Genomic DNA, 23,875 nt, shown 5'->3' with positions numbered 1-23,875 from the left:
GCTCGTGGAAGAGCAAAGATGCCAACCCCGAACATCTCCACCTCTGCAGCCAAAGGCTTCCGCAGGGCAGTGTCGGAGCTGGACTCCAAGCAAGCCGAGGCCATCATGGTAAGACAACCCTACCCCACTTCTTTCCCTCCCCCTCCCAAAACCACTGCCTCTCCCACAGCTCTAGGCAGAGGCAGGCAGGGATAGATGGACCAACACTGCATTTGTGGGACTTCCCCAGCATGGGCACATCCAGGCTCTAGGCTGGCTAAAGGAAATTACTCCAACAGTTATCTCTACATACTGATACATGTGAAATGAAAACATTGAAGGAGGTGAAAACTTGAAATAATGAAACCACCTCAACCAAAAGTAAGGTGAATAACAAACGGACCTAAGGCAAGAACAGCAAGGAATCCCCTTATGAAAGGCAATTTGAAGATCTTAATGATCTCCTGGTTTCAAGACATTAAACTGCAGAGATTTCATCTGTTCTAGCATAATAAAAAAGTGGGGCTGTTATTTCAGACAGCACACAAGGCATAGGCAGCTTAACTAGTTTGTTCATGGCTGCTGTATCCAGTTTATCTCCCAGAACATCTTTCCCCCATTTCTGTTCCCAGTTCTTGATGTGATCTCAGCCCTGTGCTTAGCCCAGGGAAAGCTTCTGCACACACCAGATCTGAATGTGTCAGGGAAAGGAGAGGAAAACTTCCCCATGAGCTGTCAAGTGTCTTTAGAAAGCCAAGCCTGGCCAATGCATTAGACTGGCTGTAGGGACAGGGACATGTCACCTCCTAACCTCAAAGCCTTGGCAGTCAGGATGAGCCTGGAGATTTCCAACAGTGGATGGTCCTGTGGGGCAGAGATGAGGACAGGCTGCAGGTGACAAAGCAGGAACTAGAGCAGCCAGTGGCAATGGGGGCACCGGGAAGGGAATTCCTTGGGATGCTTGGCAGAGGGAAAGTTAGAATAGAGATGGGTTAGGTAGCAGATGTGTTTGGCAGATGTCTGCAGCCTGACTCCAGCAGGTCAGCTTTAGAGCTCCCCATTTCCCTCCCTTATAACCTTTTTTTCCACTCTCCTCTTAACCCTCTGCAACACTCTGCCTCACTAAAATCAACCACTACATTGGCAGAAAGGTGTTTTGGAGAGTGGAGTTTGCTGGAAAAGAAGGAAAACATTTAGGAAACCAGGAGGTAAGCTTTCTTTCTCTAATAAATGGAAATCAGGAAAGGCTTTCCTCTCACACAGTCCTTTTAATTCTGTCAAAATAATGAACACTTGAGTGGCCCTTGAAACCTGGTATTTTCCAGGCAACTTGTAAAATCAGTATTTGAGATGCTTGCTGTCTGGAGAAGTGAAGAGTGTTTGCTTATTACACCCTCTGAGGTGCTGCTCTGTGTTTTATGAAAAAATGGGCCACTGAATATAGGGACCAGAGGAATTCTGGTTCAACAGGTGGGCTGACAAGAGTGAGGCAACCTGCTTGGGGTGAGAGGCTCTTCCAGCCTTGGGGGTACATAAAACCTCAGCCCATGTTTGTGTTCCTTCTTTGAATGGAAATTTTCAGGCAAAAACCCCAACTAAAATGAAAACTGCCCTGTGAGGATTGCTCTGAGAGTGGGATGCGTGAAAAGCTTTCCCCTTTGCTGTCACCTAGCACAGGAGATCTCCACAACCCTGTCACTTATTTTGCTGGCTTCTACCAGGCAAGAGGCATGACTCTGCATTTGTGTGTGACATTGCACATTCCTGGCGCTCAGGTTGTCACTGTGACTGGGTGATCTACCACACAGCCCTTGCCCACCACTACATCCCCTCCAGCCAGTCTGAGGTGTTTTCTTGCCATGGAAAACTGCAATCTGGGGGGGACAAAACAGACCTTTGCAATCCCAAAAGTCATCTACACCAGCCAGTATTTTACATGTCAGCTGGGCCAGCCAAACATCAAACTCACTCCATGGAAAAATCTTTGGTTACTCATTATATTTTTCTGCTACTAATAGTTTTTTGTAGCTGGCTGGGGTAGGGTTCGGTTACAAAGCCAGGCAGGAGAGACAGCCATTAGAGCCAAACCAGCAGGAAAGAGTGCCCAGGAAAGCAGAGGTGGGATGTTACTGTCCCCAGTTTTCACAGTCCGTCCTGATTACTGCAAAAAATGAGCCTGGGGGAAAAAGCAACAAATTAACTCAGAACACAGTATTTTTAATGACGATACGCAGGCTGGACGCTCTGAGTTGCAGCAAATTCAAAGAATGAGAAATAAACAAACCCTTCATAAGAGGTGCAAACTAACCTTCAGAAGAGGTGAATGAGTCAGGCTCCAGTTAGGCAAATAAATGTTTTGCAAAATCAAATAACTGTTCTCACTGTAGCCAGATATGCACTCAGGGAGCGAGTCCGCAAGGCAATTAAGAAATACCATATAATGACGCCTTTGGAAGAAAGGAAAGCATTTGTCCTGAGATCAGTTTGGCTGTTATATATGCCACATTCCTAATTTCCAGCAAAAGGAGATAATACCCCCATGAGCATACATGTGAGGGGCAGAGTTGAGGACAATGAGATGGAGAGTATGCAGCCAGGCAGCCTCCACCTGGCACAGGAGGCAGCAGGCAGGCAGACCCCTCCCAGCCCTCTTCTCCCAAACAGAATTCAACCTTTTTCTGCTTTGTTTTGATTTTTCTTTTCTTTTTTCAATTTACCCACCTAAAACATTCCATCATGGAGCTAAGGAACTACCAGGACCCTTCAACAGGGACCAAAACCCCAACTCCTGCCTGCCAGGGGCCACCCAGTCCCAGCACATGTCTGGCTGTTTGAGGCTTCCTCTCCTGTTGCAGATTTTCAGTCCCCCAAGTCTGGCCTTTTAAACTCCACCCAGATGGATTTTAACCTGATTTACAGCCTAAATATTGGGGTCTAATTTCCCTCCTCTCCCGTTCTCCAGCCCAGAAGCAAAATTCTGCTGCACCTCTGTGTCTTGGGGCACAGTGTGACAAAGCACCCTTAGGTGAAGCACTGCCTGGCTTGGGATGGCTTTGGAGCTCATTTTCTGTGGCTGACACAGGGCTGTTTGCCCTGATTATTGCAGGCGCTTTAAAGTAAACACCAGCTTAAAGCTACCAGTTTAAAGCTTAGCTTTAAACACTCTAGTGGTGGAAAACATAGACTTAAAGCTGAGCACATGCTCCCAGGATTTTTAAAGTTATGGTTGAGGTCACTTGTTAGATGTCTGCTCTCTTTGGGCATGAATTATACCAATTTAGACGAGCAGCTATATACTCTTACTTGTTAGAAGGTGTTTTTCTGTGCCATGAGGAATAAAGGGCGGATCAGCAAATGTAATTTCAGAGGGGTGTCTTTACTGGAAAAGGTCTAGATAGAGGTGTGTGGGCTGGTGCCTCGATGTGCTGCGTTTTTGAGGCTGTGTTTAAAATGTTGGCTTTACACCGCTAAAGCATCCAAGAGGATTCTCCCAGGAAACATTAATTAGTGATGGTGGGCTTTGAAAATCAGAGAGAAGGTAGACTTAGTGGTCAATCAGGCTGTCTTTTTAAAAGGAAAACACTCCTAATTTTCACAAGGTGAGGAAAGCACTGCTTAGTTAATGCGTCTCTTTTTTCTAAATATTTTCACTCTAATTAGAGGGAAAACTGCAGCCAACTGCAGCCAGTCCCATTCTGTGTCCTTCTTCAGTGCTGCCCCATGTTCACTTTAGCAAGTTCGGGAGGGTTTGTTGTCTGGTTTGGGTCTTGAACACGGAAAACTGGAACCAGATGAGTTTCCTCTAAATAGAAAACTGGTTGTAAAAACACCAAGAACAGATAAGCTGGTATATGAGCTATTTGTACAACAAAAGAAACAGCTGTGATTGAAATAGTTTGTAATTCATTATAAACAGGTGTCCTAACATGACTTCAGGCACAGAGCTGAATTTTAGGTTCAATTCCAAGTAACAGAAATCTGCAGGAGTTTGTTGAGACAAAACATATCTACAGATGAGTGGGAGGAATTTATTTTCTGAGGTATAAGGTTGTGGTTCCAATTACACTTCAATGGATAAGCATCCACTTAATGTCAAAAGTAAATGTCATATTGGATCCTGGGAGCAGTTTTGCTAAGCTGCCCTGCTAATACACCTGCAAACAGTTCATGTTTCCTGGCCAGGCCCCAGCTGTGGGCTTCAGCTGTCCCTCAAAAAGTGTCTTTTCTCAGATGACTTCAGGTTTGTCTGATGTCTCTCCACTTGAGTGCATTAGACCTGAAAACTGCGTAAGATTGTTTCTGATGTTTGTTTTTTGAAGGATATTGAAAACTGTTGCTAGAGGAGGTGAGGGGACAAGCCCACTTTCCAGTCATGCTAAAAAGATATTTCACACAGCTTTTTTCTTAAAGCCCCACATTTCTGAAAGTTCAATTCTGCAACCTCAGTCCTCATTAGGAGATCTTTCTCTACAAAGCCAAGCAAGTCAGTCCAGCTTTTCCTTGCTTCCTCTGCTGAGACATATCAGTCACATCTCATCCAGCTGCTGGGGGTGCCTCTGATCTCCCCTGGAGCTCTACCAGCAGTGTTATTTTTTTCTGTTCTGCCCTCAGTCTCCGCGGTTCATTGGAAGACGTCAAAGCCTCATTGAAGATGCCAGGAAGGAAAGAGAGGCTGCAGCTGCAGCCACTGATGCTGCAGAGTCTGCAGAGACCATTGTGTTCGAGGAGAAGGATGGGAGAGCCATGCTGAACCTCTTCTTCATGCTCAAGGGAGCCAAGACTTCACCGCTGTCCCGTGTCCTTAAGGTATTTGAGGTGAGTACCTAACCTGGTGTGTGGTGCTCAAGGGACACATTTCAGGTTTTGTGGCTGTTCTGTGAGAAGCATCACTTGAGTGTAATAAAGAAGACTCAGACTAGGTCTGCCTACTCCAAATTATCAGTTATTTGTTTGATATGCCCAAAGTCATGCTTTGCTCATGCCCCAGTGTGCTCTCACTTGCCATCACTTAGAATGAGGCATACCTCTTTCTTGCAGTGCTGTTAAGGTCTGGGCTTAATTTTGCTCAATTATTTTCAGTTTCACACTCCAGTCCACACCCTAATGGTTTGAAATGTACTCTGACAACCCTCTCCACTGCTCAGCACTTCAACTTCAGTTGCAGGGCTCTGATCCCACATTCAAAGCAAGCTGTGTGCCTGCCCTTCTACAGACCAAACTCATCTCACTTGTGGGCCATTACCACACCGGTCCTTGGTCAAATAGTTACAGAAACAACTTCGCCCTGGGTGTAAAACTGCTATATTGATTTCAAAATTACCTCTCTACTTCAAGGATCATTTTGATTCACATGTTAAAGGTTCTGTTGGTTCCCCTCAGAGGTCCATCCTGTATTGTCTTTAATACCAAGGAAAACTGGCAACCGAGCTTTTTCCTCCTAGCCAGCAATATAATGTTGCATTATATAGGATCTTGGTGCCACAAATGGAAAGACTGAGATAAGTGCTGCCTATTTAAATTGTAATCCAAGCATGACAGCTTGCATTCATGTAACGTGTTTTCACCCAGAACGATTCAAAAGTGTTTTGAAAACTGAGGTTCTGAGATGCGTTTTATCTATGGTAGTTTAATTTCATTGACTTCACAGTGAGAGGAGAGGATAATTTGTTCCTATTAATGAGTCATGTGGCTTGTAAGGGGCCTCTGGAGGTTTCTGGTCCAACCCTCTGCTCGGAGCAGGTCCCATCACAGCAGGTTTTTTGGGGCTATATACACTATACAGTAAACCCACTACTTAAAAACTGTAAACATACAAAATGTGATCTTGAAGGATAAGTATTTCTCTGAAATTGTAGGGCATTCTAGTTATTCATTGCCCATTTAGTATTATCTCTGATAATCCTATGAAAAACATTTAGACCTTCAGCAATTACAAAACATGTTGTGTCTTCTCTAAGAGGACTGTTGCAAGAAAAGCTGTTTTCTGGGCAACGTATGGCTCTTGTCTCAAGACTGAAAGAACCTCTGTGACAAACTTTTCAGACAAAATCCATGTGCTGCCATGATTGGGGTCTCATTCCCAGAAGTGCACAGATGCTAGATAAAGCATGACAAATCCATCAGTGTAACATTCAACAGGCTGTTCAGTGGGAATGAGCAGATGTGTAAACTCTTGTACTTGATAGGTTTTATGTTACACTGCATTTAAACACTGTAATTTAAACAATTTTCAAAACATCAAGCAAGAATCTGCAGCAGCTTATGTTCAAATATTGTTTGTTTCTTCCTGGAGCAAAAAAGCTCTTTGAGCTTGTCACAGAGACAGCTTTAAATATAATAAAAAGACAAGCATGTCAAGTCCCAGCAGAGGAAGATTCATTTCCCAGATCCCTCTGGCAGTGCAGGTACAAGATATGAAAGCAGACAGGCATAATGACATTTGCCTCATCATGAACCAGGCTGCAGGGAAGCTGGTTTCACTCTTCTGTATGTGTTACATGCAGCTGAAGCATAGGTAATGCAATCACGGCTGTCAGATTAATGCAAAGGTATTGATTGTTGAGGGGACAATGTAATAGTGAAGTCGGTAGGTACATTAAAAAACACCATCCTAAATTGAATTTACCTGTGGCACCGCATCTGTTCCTTCTCATCTTTTTGCCCCTGATTAACAAAAGAAATCATGTCCCTTCCTCTATCAAAGGTCTTGTGGGAACTTTGGAAATGTTGGGTCATTGCCTAGGGCCTTGGGCTTGTACTGCCAGTTTTCACTGAGATAAAGAAAATACCCACAAATCTACCAGGGCCCTCTGGGAGACTACAGACATCATTCTCTCCTTATTCCCTGGGGGAAGTCAGTTCCACAGTGAGCCCAAATGACATCAGCGCTGTTGGTGTGTCCAGTCCCTGCGTTCAGCACCACGGCCAGCGCCGCGCCGCCAGCATCTCACCAGCCACCACCACCTCGGGAGTGCCTGGGGCGGGGCAGGAAAGGGGGCCATGGGACCTGGCGCTCTGTCACACCAACTGCCTCTCTTGGTGCCACTGTGGAAGTCCTCTGTTGGTAGATTTTGGCCAGCCACGGTGTTTGTGCAGAAGGAGAAACTGTGGGATGAATGGGTGTGTTTGTATGGGAGGGAGGTGGGGGCCCGAAGAAAACGACAAGAGGGAATCCATCCCAGATTCGGATTGTTCAGCCTGGAAAAGAGAAGGCTTAGGGGTGACTTAATGGTGACCTTCTAGTAAGTGGAGGGAGTCAACAAGAAAGATGGGAAAGGGACTTTTTACAAGAGCATGTAATGACAGGACAAGGGGGAATGGATTCAAGGTGAAAGAGAGTAGGTTTAGATCAGACACTAGGAAAAAAATGTTTACTGTGATGGTGATGAGGCACTGGAACAGGCTGCCCAGAGAAGCTGTGGACTCCCCATCCCTTGCGGTGTTCAAGGCCAGGTTGGATGGAGCTCAGAGTAACCTGGTCTAGTGAAAGTTGTCCCTCTCCATAGCAGGGGGGTTGGAACTACACAATGCTTAAGGTCCCTTCCAACCCAAACCATTCTGTGATTCTGTGTGTCGATATGGACATCTTTGGGTAGTACCAGAAGGTGTTTCAAATGTTACTTAATGGTTTTTTTCTTCCTTTCCATGTCTCAAAAGACATTTGAAGCTAAAATTCACCACCTGGAGACCAGGCTTAGCCGAAAGCCCCGTGAAGGGACTGCTGAACTGGAATACTTTGTGCGCTGTGAAGTCCACAGCTCTGACCTCAATACTTTCATTAGCTCCATCAAGAGGGTAGCAGAAGATGTGAGGACCACTAAGGAAGACAAATGTAAGGAACTTACAAACATTTTCACTTGTGCAGAGAGGCTGAGCTCTCCCTGTAGAAACAGGGTGGAGACTTTGTTATTCCCAGTAAAGGGAAAGGGCTGCTGTATGCTGAATTTGAGCAAACCAGAAAGGACTGCCTGTGGGACACCTGAATTCTGAAAGTCACTTTCCATCTTGTCCTTTTTTCAACAGACTCCGTTGCTCATAGCCCATTCTTCTGGTCATAGGCTGAAAAAATAGAAATAGGAAATTGAATTTCATGCTTGCTTCACACCTCACAGCGCTCCATTTCTACACCAGCATTTTATATTATAAATGCAAAGTAGTTTCCTACCTACACGTCAGGACCTCTGAACAGATTCCAGCACTAATCTACAAGACACTTCCCATGCCATCCTGTTCTGAAGATAGGATGATTATTGTAAAATATCCATAGGGATCCCTAGAGATCTATGACCAGCAGGATCCCTGGGTGGTTTTTTAAAATGTGAATATTTCAATAAAATGTAATTTTCATATTCTTCTTTACTTTTGTGACAAAATACTCTGCTGAGAGATAGGCAAGTAAGTCATGAAATACAGATCATAGCATTAGACATGACTCTAGGACAAGAGCATTGAGACTGTGAAACTACTGCCTGGAAGCAGCTGTGCCATGTGCTGTTCATTGTATGTGTGCATTTGGTACACTAGACCAGGAGTTTCTTATTCAGCCTCACAACCCCTTCTCATTAGGGGATCTTCACTTCCAAAGGCAGACTGTCACTTTCTCTCTCCCCACAGTTCACTGGTTTCCCAGAAAAATCTGTGAATTGGACAAGTGCCACCATTTGGTCACCAAGTTTGACCCTGACTTGGATCTGGATCACCCGGTGAGTCAGTTGGTGTGGGCACCCCCTCATTTTGAACCCCTGAGCCGTCCCACAGAAGCAGGGAGCTGAGAACACCTATTAGGGGAGCTGATCAGGGAGCTGGAGTGTGACTGCCACCTTGACAGACATCTCTCCAGCCAGTGATGAGCTTTCCTGGGTGAGAAATTTTAGTAACTGATGAAAAATCCTGTCTCTGCTCCTCTTTGTCACCACAGGGCTACTCTGACCCAGTATATCGCCAGAGAAGGAAATCAATAGCAGAAATTGCTTTTCACTATAAGCAGTAAGTCGCCTTCCTAATATTCACGCAGGGATAATGTCATGTCAATGAACCTATTGGGAAGTCATTGTACTACCTCTATGACACTTCTCTTGTGCTATGTTTTGTCTCCCCATTCAGCCTTTCCAGCTCCTTTTGTGTCTCTCTTTTCTCTTTGCATTCCGGTGTCTTTTTAATTTAAAAAAGTCTGTCGTTATTAATTCATACATTGGTAAGGATATAATAAGAATAAACCTCCTGCATAACAAAAGCCAGATACAAATCCATCAGGCCTCAAACTTCATTTGGAAAGGTAGAGTCTCTTTTAGAATGGCATCTAGTTTTGACTTCAGTGTTTCAAGTACTCAAAAAGCTACCCCATGCCCAGAAAATTTGTTCCAATGGTTCATTATCCTGACTGTGAACAAATGGGGGTTTTATTCCTAAGCTGGACTTTGATAGCTTTAGCTTTTGCCCAATGGATCATATATGCCTTTCATCTGCAAGATAACGTACTGCTATCAGATTTTTCTTTTTTGCTCTGAGGGTATTTATAGGCTAAATAGTTCACCCCCTAACTCTACTAAATTAAATAGATTACAGTAATGCTCTCATCATTGTCTTATATAGATTTAAGACTACGTCTTCTGCCTAATGCTTCTATTCTGATATATGCAGTGATGGCACTCAGCCTGTTGGCCACAATATCAAACAGAGCTCTTATATTCAGTTAGGTTTGTAAAATATTCCCTAGATCCTATTCAGTGACACTGCCTTTCACTGTACGTTCTCTCCCTCTGAGCAGGACTTTAAGTGCTGAAAGCAGACTACAGAAATTATATGGGTCACCTTCTTGAGCTATCCCTGCAACTGGTGTGATCCCAGCAAGGTTTTTTGCTGTTAGTTTTCATGTTCTTTACCAATTTTAAGCCTGAAATATGGACACTGCTGTTTTTATCCTGTACAAATACTAAATGCACAGAAACTCACGGTGCCAGAGAAAGAGTCCCAAGTGACACAGGGACAAATACTGTCCTAAGATGAGGCACCAATTTAAGAAGTCTTCTCTTACATCACACCTGCGGGTTAGCATTTGTGAGCCACTGTGTAGCATCCCTTCGAGCATCCCTTCAGGAACTGTGCTTCACACTGTAATATGTCAATATCTCATTTGTCCAAATACAGAAAAGAAACATTTAGGAAATACAATTGCTAACTGTGATGAGAAAGAGCAAAATTGTCAGTCTTCTTTCATCAATACCCATTTACATCAAAGCTGAGATTTTCTTTTCCTGCCATCCCTAATCTTACTGACAATATATTTTTCTGCAGTTCAAATGCATTTTCCTTATTAGCTGCTTTTATTCCTCAGCCACTAGTTCATTCTTGGACCCATCAGCTCCCTGAAGTTCAGGCACATTAAATGAATTTATTTTCACACAAAGTTTTTCAATTTTTTTCCAGTGAAAACAATTTTTTTTCCTGGTAAATATTACACATGCTAAACTCTTGCTCATCCCTTGTTCATTTATCATCTCTGACTAGACTAATGCTTTCCTTTGTGCCTGTATTTGTTGCACTTGTACAAATGACCCAGTACTAAGGCTTTGTCTTTCCTGTCACCCCTTTGTTTGGTTTAAAGAAGATTGATGAACATTATGCAGAGCTTCTCCAAAGTGCTTCCTTCTCAGAGGGAAGAGAAGCCAGGCTTGGGCTCTGCTCTGTAATGGTGCCTTTGCCTTGCAGTGGGGACCCAATCCCTCATGTGGAGTACACAGCAGAGGAGACAGCTACCTGGTGAGTGCTGATTCCATTGTTAGTGCTTCACCACTAGAAGCTGGGAATCAGAACCCAAACATTTAGGGCACATTCTCTTGAAAAATGTAACAGGAGTGCAAGCACCCTACTCAATGGCTTGTAATAACAAATGCTTTCACACTGCAGCCCCCAGGAGTTTCCTCCAAAGGAGCCTCTCCAGAGAACAAGGTAGATAATTTGGAGTCCCACTTCTCTAAGGGTCCTGATTTAGTAGCAGCCTCCAAACAAAGAGCAGTTACCATAGCTGCAGGAAGAAGTACGAGGCCTGTGGTGAATATCTGTGTGGTACCTCACTGCTCTCACTTAGGAAAACTCTCTCTTAGAAGTGATTTTTTTTTTCCAGGAGTGTGGCTGCAGGAGTGTTTCTGAAAACAAGGCCAGCTCATATGAGCTGAGTACACAGGCTTCTCAACAAGGTCATCTCCTGGTTCTATTGACTGTCTTCACAGTGCAACTTCAGGAGTTAACCTACTGGGAATATTTTAATTCCAGTTAATACCATTTATACAGTCCTCTGACCTTCAAGTCAGAAATAGGTCTGTGCAGACACAGCTGCTGCACGGCAGCTCATTTGAATGTATTTCTGTATGTTTACATACCTATATCAATGTGTAGAGACATAGACTTATATAGAGAAAGGCAAAAGGACACGGAGCCTAAAGACAGGAGCCCCTGACAGAACGTAGCCAGAGGACAGGAGAGGACTAGCCACATTAACCACTGAATGTCTGCCACCTCTCCTCCTGAAGGAAGGAGGTGTACAGCACTCTGAAGAGCTTGTACCCCACCCATGCCTGCAAGGAGTACCTCGAAGCTTTCAGTCTACTGGAGAAATTCTGTGGCTACAACGAGAACAACATCCCTCAGCTGGAGGAGGTTTCCCGCTTCCTGAAAGGTGGGTACAAGCCTGGGGGACCCAGGTTCAGGGTCTGCCAGGGCTCCAGCACAGTGTGGGCAGCTACACATGGGAAGCCTGAACCCAAAGGAGTGGTGTGTGAGCTGAAATTTGGGACAGACAGTATGTACTGTTTCAGAGAGGACCGGCTTCCAGCTGCGGCCGGTGGCTGGCCTGCTGTCGGCACGGGACTTCCTCGCCAGCCTGGCCTTCCGCGTCTTCCAGTGCACGCAGTACATCCGCCACGCGTCCTCGCCCATGCACTCCCCAGAGCCGTGAGTAGCCTCCCCACCTGGAGTGTCCCACCCTGCCAGGAATTACCCTTTCTCCCCAACTGACAATCTCTGTCTGCTGCTGACTGTGTTTTCCTCCTTTCCCCGCTCCTGTTGGCAGGGATTGCTGTCATGAGCTGCTGGGGCACGTCCCGATGCTGGCTGATAAGACATTTGCCCAGTTCTCTCAGGTAAGGAGCTTATCTGCCTTCTTCCCCTTGAGGGGAGGGAATCCAAACCCCAGCACTGCCACCGAAACTTTTCTTTTATTAACTGTGATGTGCCAGAGTTCTAGTGATGGACCAAGACTCTAATACTGACTCTGCAACAACATGTTTTTAGGCTGAGCATGATGAAGTCCCAGCAGATGTCTGGCACTGCAGCAATAGCTGTGGTCTCAAGGCAATAAAAGAGAGCAATCAATGTGTAAGGCCCTCAGCCCAAATCTGTCCTGATGTTTGCCTCTTGTTTTCTCTTCTTTCTCTTCTCTTCTCTTCTCTTCTCTTCTCTTCTCTTCTCTTCTCTTCTCTTCTCTTCTCTTCCTAGGATATTGGGCTGGCGTCTCTGGGAGCAACTGATGAAGAAATTGAGAAACTATCAACGGTAAGTTTTCCTCCTGACTTGATGTGGGGCAGAACCTCTCCTGCAGCACTTCTGTGGTATCAAGGGAACTGGTCCAGCCTGGCATTCCAAGGTTTGCAGGCTCAGAGCTCTCACCCAAGCTGCCCCAGCCCTGCTCTTTTCATGATGACTGTGCAGAGCAGAGATCAGTTAAAAAGCAGAGCTCACTTGCACATTAACCCAATTTTCTCGGGCACCAGTAGTATCGTCAAGCATCATATTTCTAACGCAGTACTGCTGGGACTCTTTGGGATGGGATTAAATGACATCCACTTCCTTTGGCTCTCCCTCAGCAAGGTGACCCGTCCTGCTCCAAGGGCACCAAATAACAGCATCTCATAGCAACGGGGTGTGCAGGGGACAAGCCCAGGGACACAGACTCCTTCTCTCCTGGTGTGGCAGCAACTTAATTTAGCACTTTTCTCTCTGAAAGCAGAAGTTCAGGGAGTGGAGAGGGGGCAAAGTGGCAGGTGCCTGTTCCTTTAAACAACACCAAAGCCTGGCCATAGTGCAAGGGCTCAGAAGTGATGGGAGATAAAGACGAGGAGCTGTGTCCCCCAGGAATTCTTCTTCTTTTCACAGCTTTACTGGTTTACCGTGGAGTTTGGGCTCTGCAGACAGAATGGAATAGTCAAAGCCTATGGAGCTGGGCTCCTCTCTTCCTATGGGGAGCTCATAGTAAGTTCCAGCATAACTTACCTCTCTGCTCTAGACCCTGTAGAGAAAAACACCTTCTGCTTCTGTGCAATGACTTTTCCCACTGTGTTCTCCACCTTCCCTTACCCCATACATGCTCTCCAATCCCCTTAATTTCATGCTGGAATTCTTCTGCTGTGTTCATAGCACTCCTTGTCAGACGAGCCAGAGGTGCGGGACTTTGACCCTGATGCTGCTGCTGTTCAGCCCTACCAGGACCAGAGCTACCAGCCTGTTTATTTTGTGTCTGAGAGCTTCACTGATGCCAAAAATAAATTGAGGTAGGACTGGGCAATGAGAGAGACCCAAACAGAAGGGAATTAAGATGTTATATATTGAAATAGGGCTTGACATTTTGGCTGCTTTCAGTCCAAGCTCTCAGAAATGCTCTGAAAACTTTGGTCAGGTCATTCAAGGTAAAGCAATTCTCCAGTTCCTATAGGGAACATGCTTGACATGAATGGATATATCCAGGGGAAAAAATGAACTTTTGCATCCTAGGCTGGGTAACATGGGTTAGTGCACCCCAGACATCCCTGGGGTAATCGGGTTTCCCCATCCCATGTGACTGCAAACAGGATGGTAAGTGGCATCTCCACCCACAGACATCTGTTCAGAAAAGCATTTCCTTGGTCATACCCAGCATTGTCCACTGGAGGAAAACTCAGTCCTTTGACTGCTTTGATTGACATAGGAAAACTTTGCCTGTACCATTTTTATCTTCGCTTAGGAAAGAGACAGGATGAAGCAAACATGACGTACATGATTTTACGGCTCCTGCAAGAGGGGTATTTAATATAAATAACGTGGTGAGGACTGCTATATTTCAGCTTCTGCTTTTATTACCCTGACTTGTGCTGTTCATACAACCTGGAGTCCAGCTGCTCAAAAGCAAGCACTGGGAGAGCACTAGGCAGCTTTAAAAAAATCCAATCATTTTTTTAAATGAGTCATTTCCTTCCATTTAAAAAGGGAAAATAAAAAGGGAAAATACACCACATACACAGCCAAGATTAGGCTAGAGGGTCTTGACTGTGACAAGCACTGTAAATGATCCTCTTTAAAGAGCTCAGAGACCACACAGATGTTACTCTGTGAGGTGAAAACATTAAAGCATCATGTCTTTTGCGTTACTGGCAGCTGCCACCACGGGCCTGACTATCAGTGTTATGCCTGGAGAAAAGCCTTTTTTCTGGTAAAGGGCATACTCCCCCTGTGCCATTCCAAGCAGCCGCACTGCATTTATATGCTTCAAAAGGTGTCAAGTGAGCACACCCATTTTGGAGGGCAGGTTTCTAGCCATTAGCAGCTGTGCTTCGAGCCATTGCTGTGGCTGATGGCATTAACAAGAGAGGTGAGCTGGACCTTTCCTGATAGAACTTAGACAAGACACATCTTTTAGGAGGGAGACAATGTGAGTATGCAGAAACCCCCTTCATTTGCACTTTTTTTGTTGTTTCCCTGCAACGGCAAAGCAGCTCCCTGCCAGCGCCAGCCTGCACCTTGGACCATGTTTCCCCTTGGCCCTCTCAGCTGTGTTTTCCACCAGATCCCTCCAATTCCAGCCTAGGCGTGAAGTACCAGCTAGAGGCACATCTGTCTCCATCTGGGAAAGGGCCGTGCTTCCCGAGCTCTGCGCCAGAGCAGACCCGCGGTAGCCACAAGAGGGTAGCCTAAGCTAAGCAATTCAGGAGCGAAAGGGTGAAGCCTCGGCAGAGGCGAGGAGAGCGCCTGTTGTTAGCGCTGTTCGTCCCCTCATTTGTCCCCCAAGCCTTTCCAGCGTGAGACTGCAGTCATAAGTACCTAAATATAGATTTGCAGCCCCATATGCACACCATATGAAAAAAACCCTACCTTGTCAAGCATACAAATCTTGGAGCTGGAAATGAATGCGGGCAACTTTGGGGAAAACTTACCCTTGATTTGCTTTCACTTGACCTCTTCGCCATTAGAGAAGCAGCAACAAGGGCTTGCTCTTGAGAGATACGAGGTAAAGTCAAGCTCGTCACTGAGATCTAGGCTGCATTTGGCTTTGGCTACAGCAGGGCAGTTTTGCTGAAGCACAAGGCTCTGGTGACATTATTCTCATCCTCCAGCTCAGGTCTGAGCCACTGCCTGTCAAGTCTATCCTTAACATGCCACACAGCTAGTTCACCCCTCCCCAAGCAGAGATTAGTCAATAAATGCATGTCAGAAAGGATTTAGTAATATAATACGATAATACCACAGGCTTTCCCTGCAATTAGCTTCTAAATCTCCTTGGCATTTTTTGAAAAAGGAATTGGAGCAGAGGATGCCTGCCAATAGCCATGGAGGTGACCAGTTTGATGTACTCTCCAGTTTGGTGCAGGACACAGAGAGCCGCAGTCAAACTCATAGTTTTCCTTGATGAGCAGAAGTGATCTCAACTATTGCTATAGCCCTGTGGAGCTGGAAAGGTGGAAACTCTGCCTAAAGGAGGCATTAGCCTGTTGTGATCTTCCTGGGTAAACGGTGATGAGTAGGAGGGAGGAGCAGTACCCATCTCTCATACCCAGCCCTCTGCACCCTTCCCTTGCAGGAGCTACGCGGCGCACATCAAGCGGCCCTTCTCGGTGAAATACGAGCCCTACACCCACAGCATTGAGCTCCTGGACAGCCCTCAGACGATCTGTCACTCCCTGGAGAGCGTAAGGGATGAGCTCCACTCGCTGATTAACGCGCTCAATGTTATCAGTTAATACAAGAACTGAGAGATTTCCGTCCCCTCTTCCCTCTCAGCCCCCAACGTGCCCGCTCTGCCCTCACCCAGTTCCCAGCTGATAATTCCCACCTGTCTTCTCCAAACATTGGCACTGCTGCCTGTCACCATGCAACCCCAACAGCTTCCCGTTTTTGTATGTAGGGCCAGCTCGGAGGAGGGCAGCAGGACACACCCAAGGCCTGCTGGCTTTTTGGGTAGCTTTTCTGTTGACAGCTGGAAGAGGCTTAGCAGAGACAAAAAGCATGGCCAAGCTAAAAAGTTGTAGTCGAGAGAAGTGTGCTAGGCTCCTGGGTGCAAGCAAGAGGAGAAAATCTACTTTATTTAAAAAGAAAAAAAGACATAATTATTTTAAATTGCAATTTGAGAGAATAATTTAATCCGCTTATTTTTATCCCCGAAGCAACTCCTATAGTAATTTCATGAATCTTGTTCTTAGTTATACTAATATCACTGTCACCTGATGTAGCTCAGGTGTGATACTACTGCTATTGCCAACCATTTCTGAGGAAGGTAAACATCTGGTTTGGATGCTCAAACCCAGCTTTATGCAGTTTTCAGTGTAGATATTAATGGCTTGATCTGACCCAAAGCTCTCAGTTTTCCTCCCCCTGCTTTTGCCCTTCTTATCTTCTTGCAGGCTGTCTCATAACTTAGCGGTTTGCTCAGAAGTTTGGCCCAAGGTTATGCAGCTGTGCAGTATCAGAGCTGGGCTTGGGATGTGTGGAGGCTGCTAAACAGCTGTGGGGGACAGCGAAGGGGAGAATTACACAGAGTTGTTTGCATGATCATTTATAACTTTTCTGTGTCTACTTTTGCCATCCTTATCCACGATATATGATTTTTATAATTTCCTCTTTAAAGAACTGCAAGACTTGGCAGTGAAGTTTTGGCTATTAACACGGCTAACATTGTTCTCCGGTGTTACTTCTGCTGTGGCTCAGTCATAATAGTTTACAATCCATTACTCTTTATCCCATTTCAGACCTCCACATATATATGCTTAACCCCCAGTTCTCTCAAATTTTAACTCCTTAGCTACTGACAGCACTTAAGTCTCCTGCCTGCCTCAATCTCTCCTTTCTGTTTCTTTTCTTATTTGACCCTTCCTGCTAAATTCCTCCTAAATTGCTTAAAAGGCCATTACTGAAATCAGCAGTTCAACACTGGGGCTAGCTGCTTTTCCTCAAGTTGTTCTCTTCTCTTTGGATTTTCCTGTAAACGAATAAAACTACTGAGTTCATTCAGTTATTGTCATTTTAGAGCACTTTTTCCAAAGCTGCAGCTACGATTTCCCAATCTGGGTGGATCCAGATCATGAGCTGTAACTCTCAAGGCTCCCTTAAGAGCTGTAACAATTTTTCATTTGGGTTCTTGAGATATTACTATTAGATTAAGTAGCTGGAGCAAGCTATGCAAGGCTGAGGAAGGCTAGGCCATAGTTTAGCTATCTAGCCATGAAAATCTTACTGGTGACTTCAGTAAAACAGACTAAAACAAACAAAAAAAAGGAAAAAAAAACCCAGGCAAGATATAACAATTAAGTCAGTATAGTTAATGCACAGGTTATGACCTTTTTAACAAGAGCAGTGCCACTTTACTGGTCTACAGGTTGCTGTTTCTTCTCTCCTTTGATAGTGTCCAGCTCCTGGGTTGCTGCCCATGAGAGCAAGGATGCTCCAAACCCTGCAGCAATGCCAGGCTCCTGATCAGGACTAGGCAGGGAATCTCTGTGGAGGCATTCACTTTCAGGTCTGGCCTCCAGAGCCATGAAGGTGATCATCTCTAGGTCTCCAAAGCACTTCACAGTCATTATCTGCCTTGTTAAATATCCAAAATAATTTCAATTTTTAAAAAGACCAAACATTAATATGGAGTGAAAAGCCAGTTTAGAAATCCTTGCAGCTGCAGGAGACCTCAACTCCTCTGCCTTGCCTTGGAGTTAGTATTGCTGCTCCCCGACTCCCTCAAAAAATTGTTGCTTTTTTGAGGAGCTGTAATAAAATCTGCTGTCCTGCAAAAACAGAAAATAAGCAACACTTGCAGCATAACCCAGCACCATTCGTATGCACACACAGAAGCAAATGTGCTGCAGCCAGGGGGAAGGTGAGCACCAGGAGGGCTGCACCCCCTTGTTTTTGGGACATGAGGCTGAGTTGGGGCTGGCTCTGAGTGCAGGGGCTCGGGCTGCACAGGCGCCAGAGATCCTTCTTTGGGCCATTTTCAGTGTCTGTGTTCTTGACAAATTTGTGATAGATTCCAGAATTTTTTGGCCCCTTAGGGGGACATCTGAGAAACACGAACCCGTTTGTATTTATTGTTGCCCTCACCTATTTAATATCTTAGAGGATTTTTCCTATTAGTAATAGTTAATAAGTACCCTTTTATTTTGCCTCTAAGGCTCGTTCCTTTTAATCTGATTTCAAATACATTACTTGGCTCCTTATTTCATAAGCCGTATATGAATTGGATCCTTTGCTTTCTCATTTTACCTATTTTTCTCATGTTGCTTCTTCTACCAGAGCATTGTTTTCTTCTTTATCTTGCCATAATGTTTTAGGGTCTTACACATAGGGCCACTAAAGGACAAGCTATCCAAAGAAAATATGGCAGAGCTGTAAACCAGTCCCTAATCTATCACTGCTTTTAAAGCAACTGATGGCGAGGTTAACTTTTCAGCCCATTGTTTTGGATATTGTCCTACAATTATCTTCAGATTCTTTTTAATAGTCTGAGTAATTTCTTTCTACCAGTCTGGGTGATTGCAGGTGGTAGGGTATATACAGTCCTTGCATAATCCTCAGGCTACTTATTAAGGCTTGAGTTCTTCACTTACAACCTCTCTCTTCCCACCCCTCCCCACTGTCCATCTTATCCTGTCTCAGGTACTGTTCCACACTTATGAAAAATTTCCTGTAAAAGCATTGTTACAGTTCCAGCAGTTGTATTTCTTTATGGTGGAAGAACCTCAGCCTGTCCAGGAAAGCTATTTATTGGGGCAAAGACATGCTGATACTCTTCTTTAGTTTGTGACAGTTTATCAGGGTGATCCCTTTGCAGTATTTGTCACATTGACATTGCCAGCTCTACTGCATTGGTTTAGTAATGCGGTAGAGTTGGCAGCTTTCTTTTGCTAATCCACTTTTCCATCATTGCTCACCTTAGCAATTTTTGTGTCCTCGTTTCTTGCTTCATTTGAGACCAAATATAAACTCTTTGCACTCTTTTCAGGGTACTTTATACTTTTTTGCATAGCTCATTATGACAGTCTAAGATAACTTGCTCTGATTCAGCCAGCCACTGTATCCATCCCACCTTCTTTTTTTAGTTGACACCTGGTTGGGGCTGCAGTAAAAAAAATCTGAGATTATTTATCTACTTGCTCACTAAATTATTTCTCAGTATTGCTTGCAGTCTTCACATTACTTTAACATCCTTTACATACATTTTATTCCCACTCTCCCTCTAAGCTTGTAAAATAGAGCTCCTGTTTTCTTCATAGGTGTCCCATTATGTACTTGCCATTGCCTTTCTCCCCATCATGCACCCAATATTTTGTACTATCACCAGACAGAAGCTATCTATAGAGTGTTGTTGTGTAGAAGGGTTTGTCTTCTACTGACAGCCTGTAAGTTTCTTGGCATGATCCTTTTTCTACTTTGCCCACTATTTGTTCCCTCATTCCACTGACAGCTGTATCTTGAGTTGTATTTCCTATTTGTTCAAATGTAGCATAAGTGTGCAGTACCTTTGGTTCATTCCTGGTTGCCAGTAAAAGGATATCCAAATTTCTTCTCTTTGTGCCTAAGAGCTGAGTATGAGCAGACTGGGGTACAACTGCACTGTCAAGGGGAAAAGCCTTGAAGTCCATCACAGCCCAGACTGCCTCTAACCAGGTTTTCTCATGGCCAGGGAAATTCTGGTCCAGCCACTGGAGAGGACTCATATGCGACTGGTATCCATTTTCCTTCACTGTTTCTCTTAACAGCCCTGCTCCCACAGTATCAGCTTGTGTTGAAATTCTTGTTATGAATAATTTTCCTTTAACTGGAAATTTTAGTGCAGAAGCTTTTCAAGCAGCTTCTTTCACGTCAGATAAAGCACTGTCTTGGTCTTTGCTCCAGCTCCCTTCCTGATTCTTTTCCTGTCATTTCCATAATGCTCTGCTGCTATCAGCAAAGATGAATACACTGCCATAAGATACTAGCACAGCTATAGATATGCTGCCAAAAGAAATTAAATTCTCCCATCACTCTTCAGAGTTAGGATTGATTAGTGGGAGTCTTTATTTCAAAGAAAGCTTAGCCTTTCTATCATTTATCCATCTTCTTGTTTCACCAGTTCCAGAGTTCAGGCATTAAACTTGAGGTTGTTTTAGCTATGCCATATTCAAGTTGACATCGAATCCCATTTGGTCTATTAATTTTAAAACTCAGCTACTTCTCTCTTGTACCTCTTCTTCTGTAGCTGCAAGTCCCCAAATATCATCACATAAGGCACTCTCTTTTCTTTGTCCCCTGCACACATCATTCAAACACTTTGCTCACACAAGCATGTGCAGCAGGGCAGGTGCTCGGCCCTGTGGGATGCAACTAAAGGTATATTGTTAGTCCCTTAATGTGAAAGCAACTCTGTCAATTGCTTCTTCCCCTGCATTTTGCCATATGGAAACTTAGTGTGAATCGTGGGGGTGCATTTGTGCCACTGCCTCTCCTAATTCATCCTCTGTCCAAGGAGCCTGACTCAGCCTCAGGGCTGCCAGAGACCATGGAGATCCCTGTGCTCCCCTGGGAGTGGGTGGTTGGTGCATGGGATCATGTCCTGCTGCTCATGTCCATGGCATTCAAGCAGCTCCCTAGCAGTTTATGAAAGACTCTCCATCTTCTTCAAGCTTATGGATTGGTAGTGATTGTGCCAATTGGATCCTTGTCTTATCATCCTGCCGGGAAACTTGATTAAATGCCCATGGTGGCAAGATTAAAGGTCCATCACAGAGGTGCCTGACGTGCAATGGATAAAAGCTGGTGAAGCACACACTCTAATCAATTTACCCCTTAATCCCCATTTAATTCTAAATTTAAGCAGTTTCTCTGCTGTTGTGCTTCCTTTTAGTGGCTTTGTATCGGCAGCTACCTGCCTTGGGGTCACTTTTTTTTATTTTAACAGCTACAGCAGTTTGATCTGCCATACCCATCTACCCCTGGGACAGCATTTGGAGTCTTTGTGGGATAGGCTGCTATTCTCAACTTCTCTTTCTTTTCCCATTTTCCCATATCATCCTTGAAATCATCTTCCTGTGATGGCTCCCGATCCAGTTCTCTACACCACTTTCTGGAACTCCAGCAGTTATTTTTAATTTTTGCATCCCAATCTGCTTTTGCAAGTGTCTAATTTTAGCTTTGCATTTACTATGATCAGGTCCCTTTTGAGCTCTCCCTTGCTCCAGGGCAAATCACTGCACTATATATGTTAATCACTCTCCTTACTTCTGTAGTTTTTCCTTCTCTTTTTCTAAATTCGTCTGATTCTCTAATTGCCATTGCACATCCTTATTGCCTTTTTGGGCCACTAGATGGTATTCCTTTTCTAAAGACAAACTTATTTCACATCACCGGGTAGACCCTTTTAAAACACAATTTTCCCATTGAAGCAGCTAATACTCTATGTTGCCTTGGTATAGATTATTGCTCTTTCCCATAACAGTCCCACTAATAGAGGCAGTGAATTCTTGAGTCTCTTTTCATCCATTCTTCCATATCGGGAAACATTTGGTCTCTATCACGCATCGGCTTCCTGTGGGCTGAAGAGGCACCCACAGCCCCTGCTGTAATCTCTGATATTGTTGGGATTTCCTGTAGCCCTCCAGTATTCCTGGTTTTAGCCTTTTTCCTGAGTTGTCTTGGATTTTTCTCATGCTTTCAATTTTGTCTTAAGGTATCCCTCAAGTATTGTGCACAAGGCTGGTTAGATTTGTAGCATTGTCTTGAACAAGATTATAGAATCATAGAATGGTTTGGGTTGGCTGGTACCTTAAAGATCATCCAGTTCCAAGCCCCTGCCATGGGCAGGGAACCTTCCACTAGACCAGGTTGCTCAGAGCTCCATCCAGCTTGGCCTCTAGATCACTCAGAAAAAAGACATTGAGGATCTACCCAGTCCCACCCTTCACCAAAAGATGATATGAACTCTCTTTTCCTAACTGTGGAGCAGATCTGTAGGATTATGTGGCTGCTTAGAGCTAAGCACGAGCTCATGTCCTTTGGGTGGGTCATGGGATCCTTCATACCATTTCCCCAGACCTCGCCAAACGTGACTGCAAGTTCCATAAAAAGTGACTGGGGAAAGCCAAAGTGATGGGTCAGCCCAGGTTAAACCCTCCCCTAGATGGAGTATGGGCTGGCGAGGGAGGAAGAAAAGGGAAAAGCCTTCCTCAGAGCCAGGCCCCACCACCCCCTCTGGTGTGTGCCTGTCTCAGTGCCTCGCTGAGCGGTCTCGCTGTTGTCACTGCTGCTGCTGTTGCTGTGGGTGGATCTGTCTGTCTGTCTGTCTCTCTGTCTCTCTGTGTAAAGAAATATGAAACAGAATTATTTTTCATTTTGGAATCGTGCTGCTGCTGACATGATATTAAGAATAAAAAAATATATTTCTGGTCTAGCATCCTGAGTTTGACTCTTGCATCCTTCTGCTGTCTGGATTCAGGTTGGCCACCTTGCCTGCAGGCAGTGTGCAAAATCCAGCTTGGGGCACGGTACGGTGGCAGACCTGCAACTTGAGCTCGTGCAAAATGTTTATCTGGAGGTGGAAAATGCTTTGCAGACGAGATGATCTAAGCCTTTCTTTGGCAGGATATTACCAATTGCACAATTATGCATGAAACAGTAGTTGGGAGGTCTCTTTTAAACAGTAAAACACCAGGAGACTTGCCTTCACAAAATACATTTTCTCCCAGCACTTCTCACTCTTTCTCTGTCTGCTGCATCCATGTGGATGTGGTACAGGATGCCCAGGAACTCAAATGCTTGTGCAGAGACCAGAAGATATGCCCAATTACATGAGTGTTTCCTACTCTGGAGTTATCCTTATGTTAAACTAAACTAATTCCAGTCACTACTGCAAGCTTGACTTTTACATGAAAGCCAGACTCCTTCTCTTGTTAAAATCCCTTCCAGAATCATGGGCAGAGGTGGATTAATGGATTGCCGGCACAGACCTGGGCCATGCATCCAGGCACCCCAGCACACCCTGAGAGGGAGTTTCCTAATTTAGGACTTGTAAGGATACCCTGTATCTTCACAGTGCTCGTTAAAGTGTTACAGCTGTAATGAATTCATCTTCATTACATGCATGGGAGGTAGAGGAGTACTCTTGTCCCTGTAAAAAGCTGACAGATAAAAGGAGGCAGAGAATCAGAGACTCAGACCAGGCACAGAGCCGGAAAAGTAATTACATGCCTAAACAGCTTTGGGAAGAAGCGTCTAAGTGGCAGATCTGGGGCTTGAACCTCTGTCAGCCCCCTCAGGACCAAATCTTTCTTCTTGTGCTGTGGTGGTAGGGATCAGAAGAACTCAATTATTTACAAATCCTATAGCCGCAGGTATGCGCACACACACGCACTGCCTCCCCGGAGAGGGGAATTGATTCGGATAAGGCTGCGGCTGACCTGAGCTGTCATTCGTACTGCTAATCCAGCTCAAATCAGACTTGTTTTTTTCCCCAGGGACCAGAATGGGTACTGCACTTTCCACTGCAAGGAATTTGTTTTCAGTTTTCCGACACTTGTTCATTACAATGTTTGGAACAACGATAGGTTTTCTAGGTGGAAAGATGATCTTTTGACATTTTTCTGGCACAGCTGAAAGCAGAAAGTATCTGAAATGCCTTGAAAACTGATCA

At 44.8% G+C, this 23,875-nt stretch overlaps 1 protein-coding gene across 2 annotated transcripts; it reads left to right on the top strand.

Moving 5' to 3' along the window:
- Nucleotides 1-22,612, top strand: TH (tyrosine hydroxylase). Of its 2 annotated transcripts, XM_085062879.1 has the most exons (14): nucleotides 1-108; nucleotides 4,591-4,794; nucleotides 7,636-7,810; nucleotides 8,593-8,681; nucleotides 8,897-8,964; nucleotides 10,687-10,737; nucleotides 11,508-11,653; nucleotides 11,793-11,928; nucleotides 12,047-12,116; nucleotides 12,472-12,528; nucleotides 13,129-13,224; nucleotides 13,390-13,523; nucleotides 15,803-15,911; nucleotides 16,623-22,612. In XM_085062879.1, exons 1-14 carry the CDS (start codon nucleotides 19-21, stop codon nucleotides 16,632-16,634), a joined length of 1,437 nt encoding a protein of 478 aa, XP_084919005.1. In that variant the 5' UTR covers nucleotides 1-18; the 3' UTR covers nucleotides 16,635-22,612. The 2 variants fall into 2 exon arrangements, with proteins under 2 accessions (XP_084919005.1, XP_084919004.1); XM_085062878.1 differs by lacking the exon at nucleotides 16,623-22,612 and having other exon boundaries at nucleotides 15,803-16,328.
- Nucleotides 22,613-23,875: the final 1,263 nt, after the last annotated feature.

This window comes from Lichenostomus cassidix, chromosome 5 (assembly GCF_008360975.1).
Source record: "Lichenostomus cassidix isolate B80296 chromosome 5, HeHo_3.0, whole genome shotgun sequence".
In the NCBI taxonomy this organism is placed as follows: Eukaryota; Metazoa; Chordata; class Aves; order Passeriformes; family Meliphagidae; genus Lichenostomus; species Lichenostomus cassidix.
The sequence above is the reverse complement of the archived record's forward strand: the minus strand, read 5'-3'. Positions and strand labels throughout refer to the sequence as shown.

What these genes read in the sequence shown, in the direction of transcription:
- TH (XM_085062878.1), top strand. Translation starts at nt 19, where the DNA reads ATGCCAACCCCGAACATCTCCACCTCTGCAGCCAAAGGCTTCCGCAGG. An exon ending in ACTTGGATCTGGATCACCCG is followed by an intron (nt 8,682 to 8,896) that starts GTGAGTCAGTTG and finishes TTGTCACCACAG; the next exon opens with GGCTACTCTGACCCAGTATA. An exon ending in CCCATGCACTCCCCAGAGCC is followed by an intron (nt 11,929 to 12,046) that starts GTGAGTAGCCTC and finishes TCCTGTTGGCAG; the next exon opens with GGATTGCTGTCATGAGCTGC.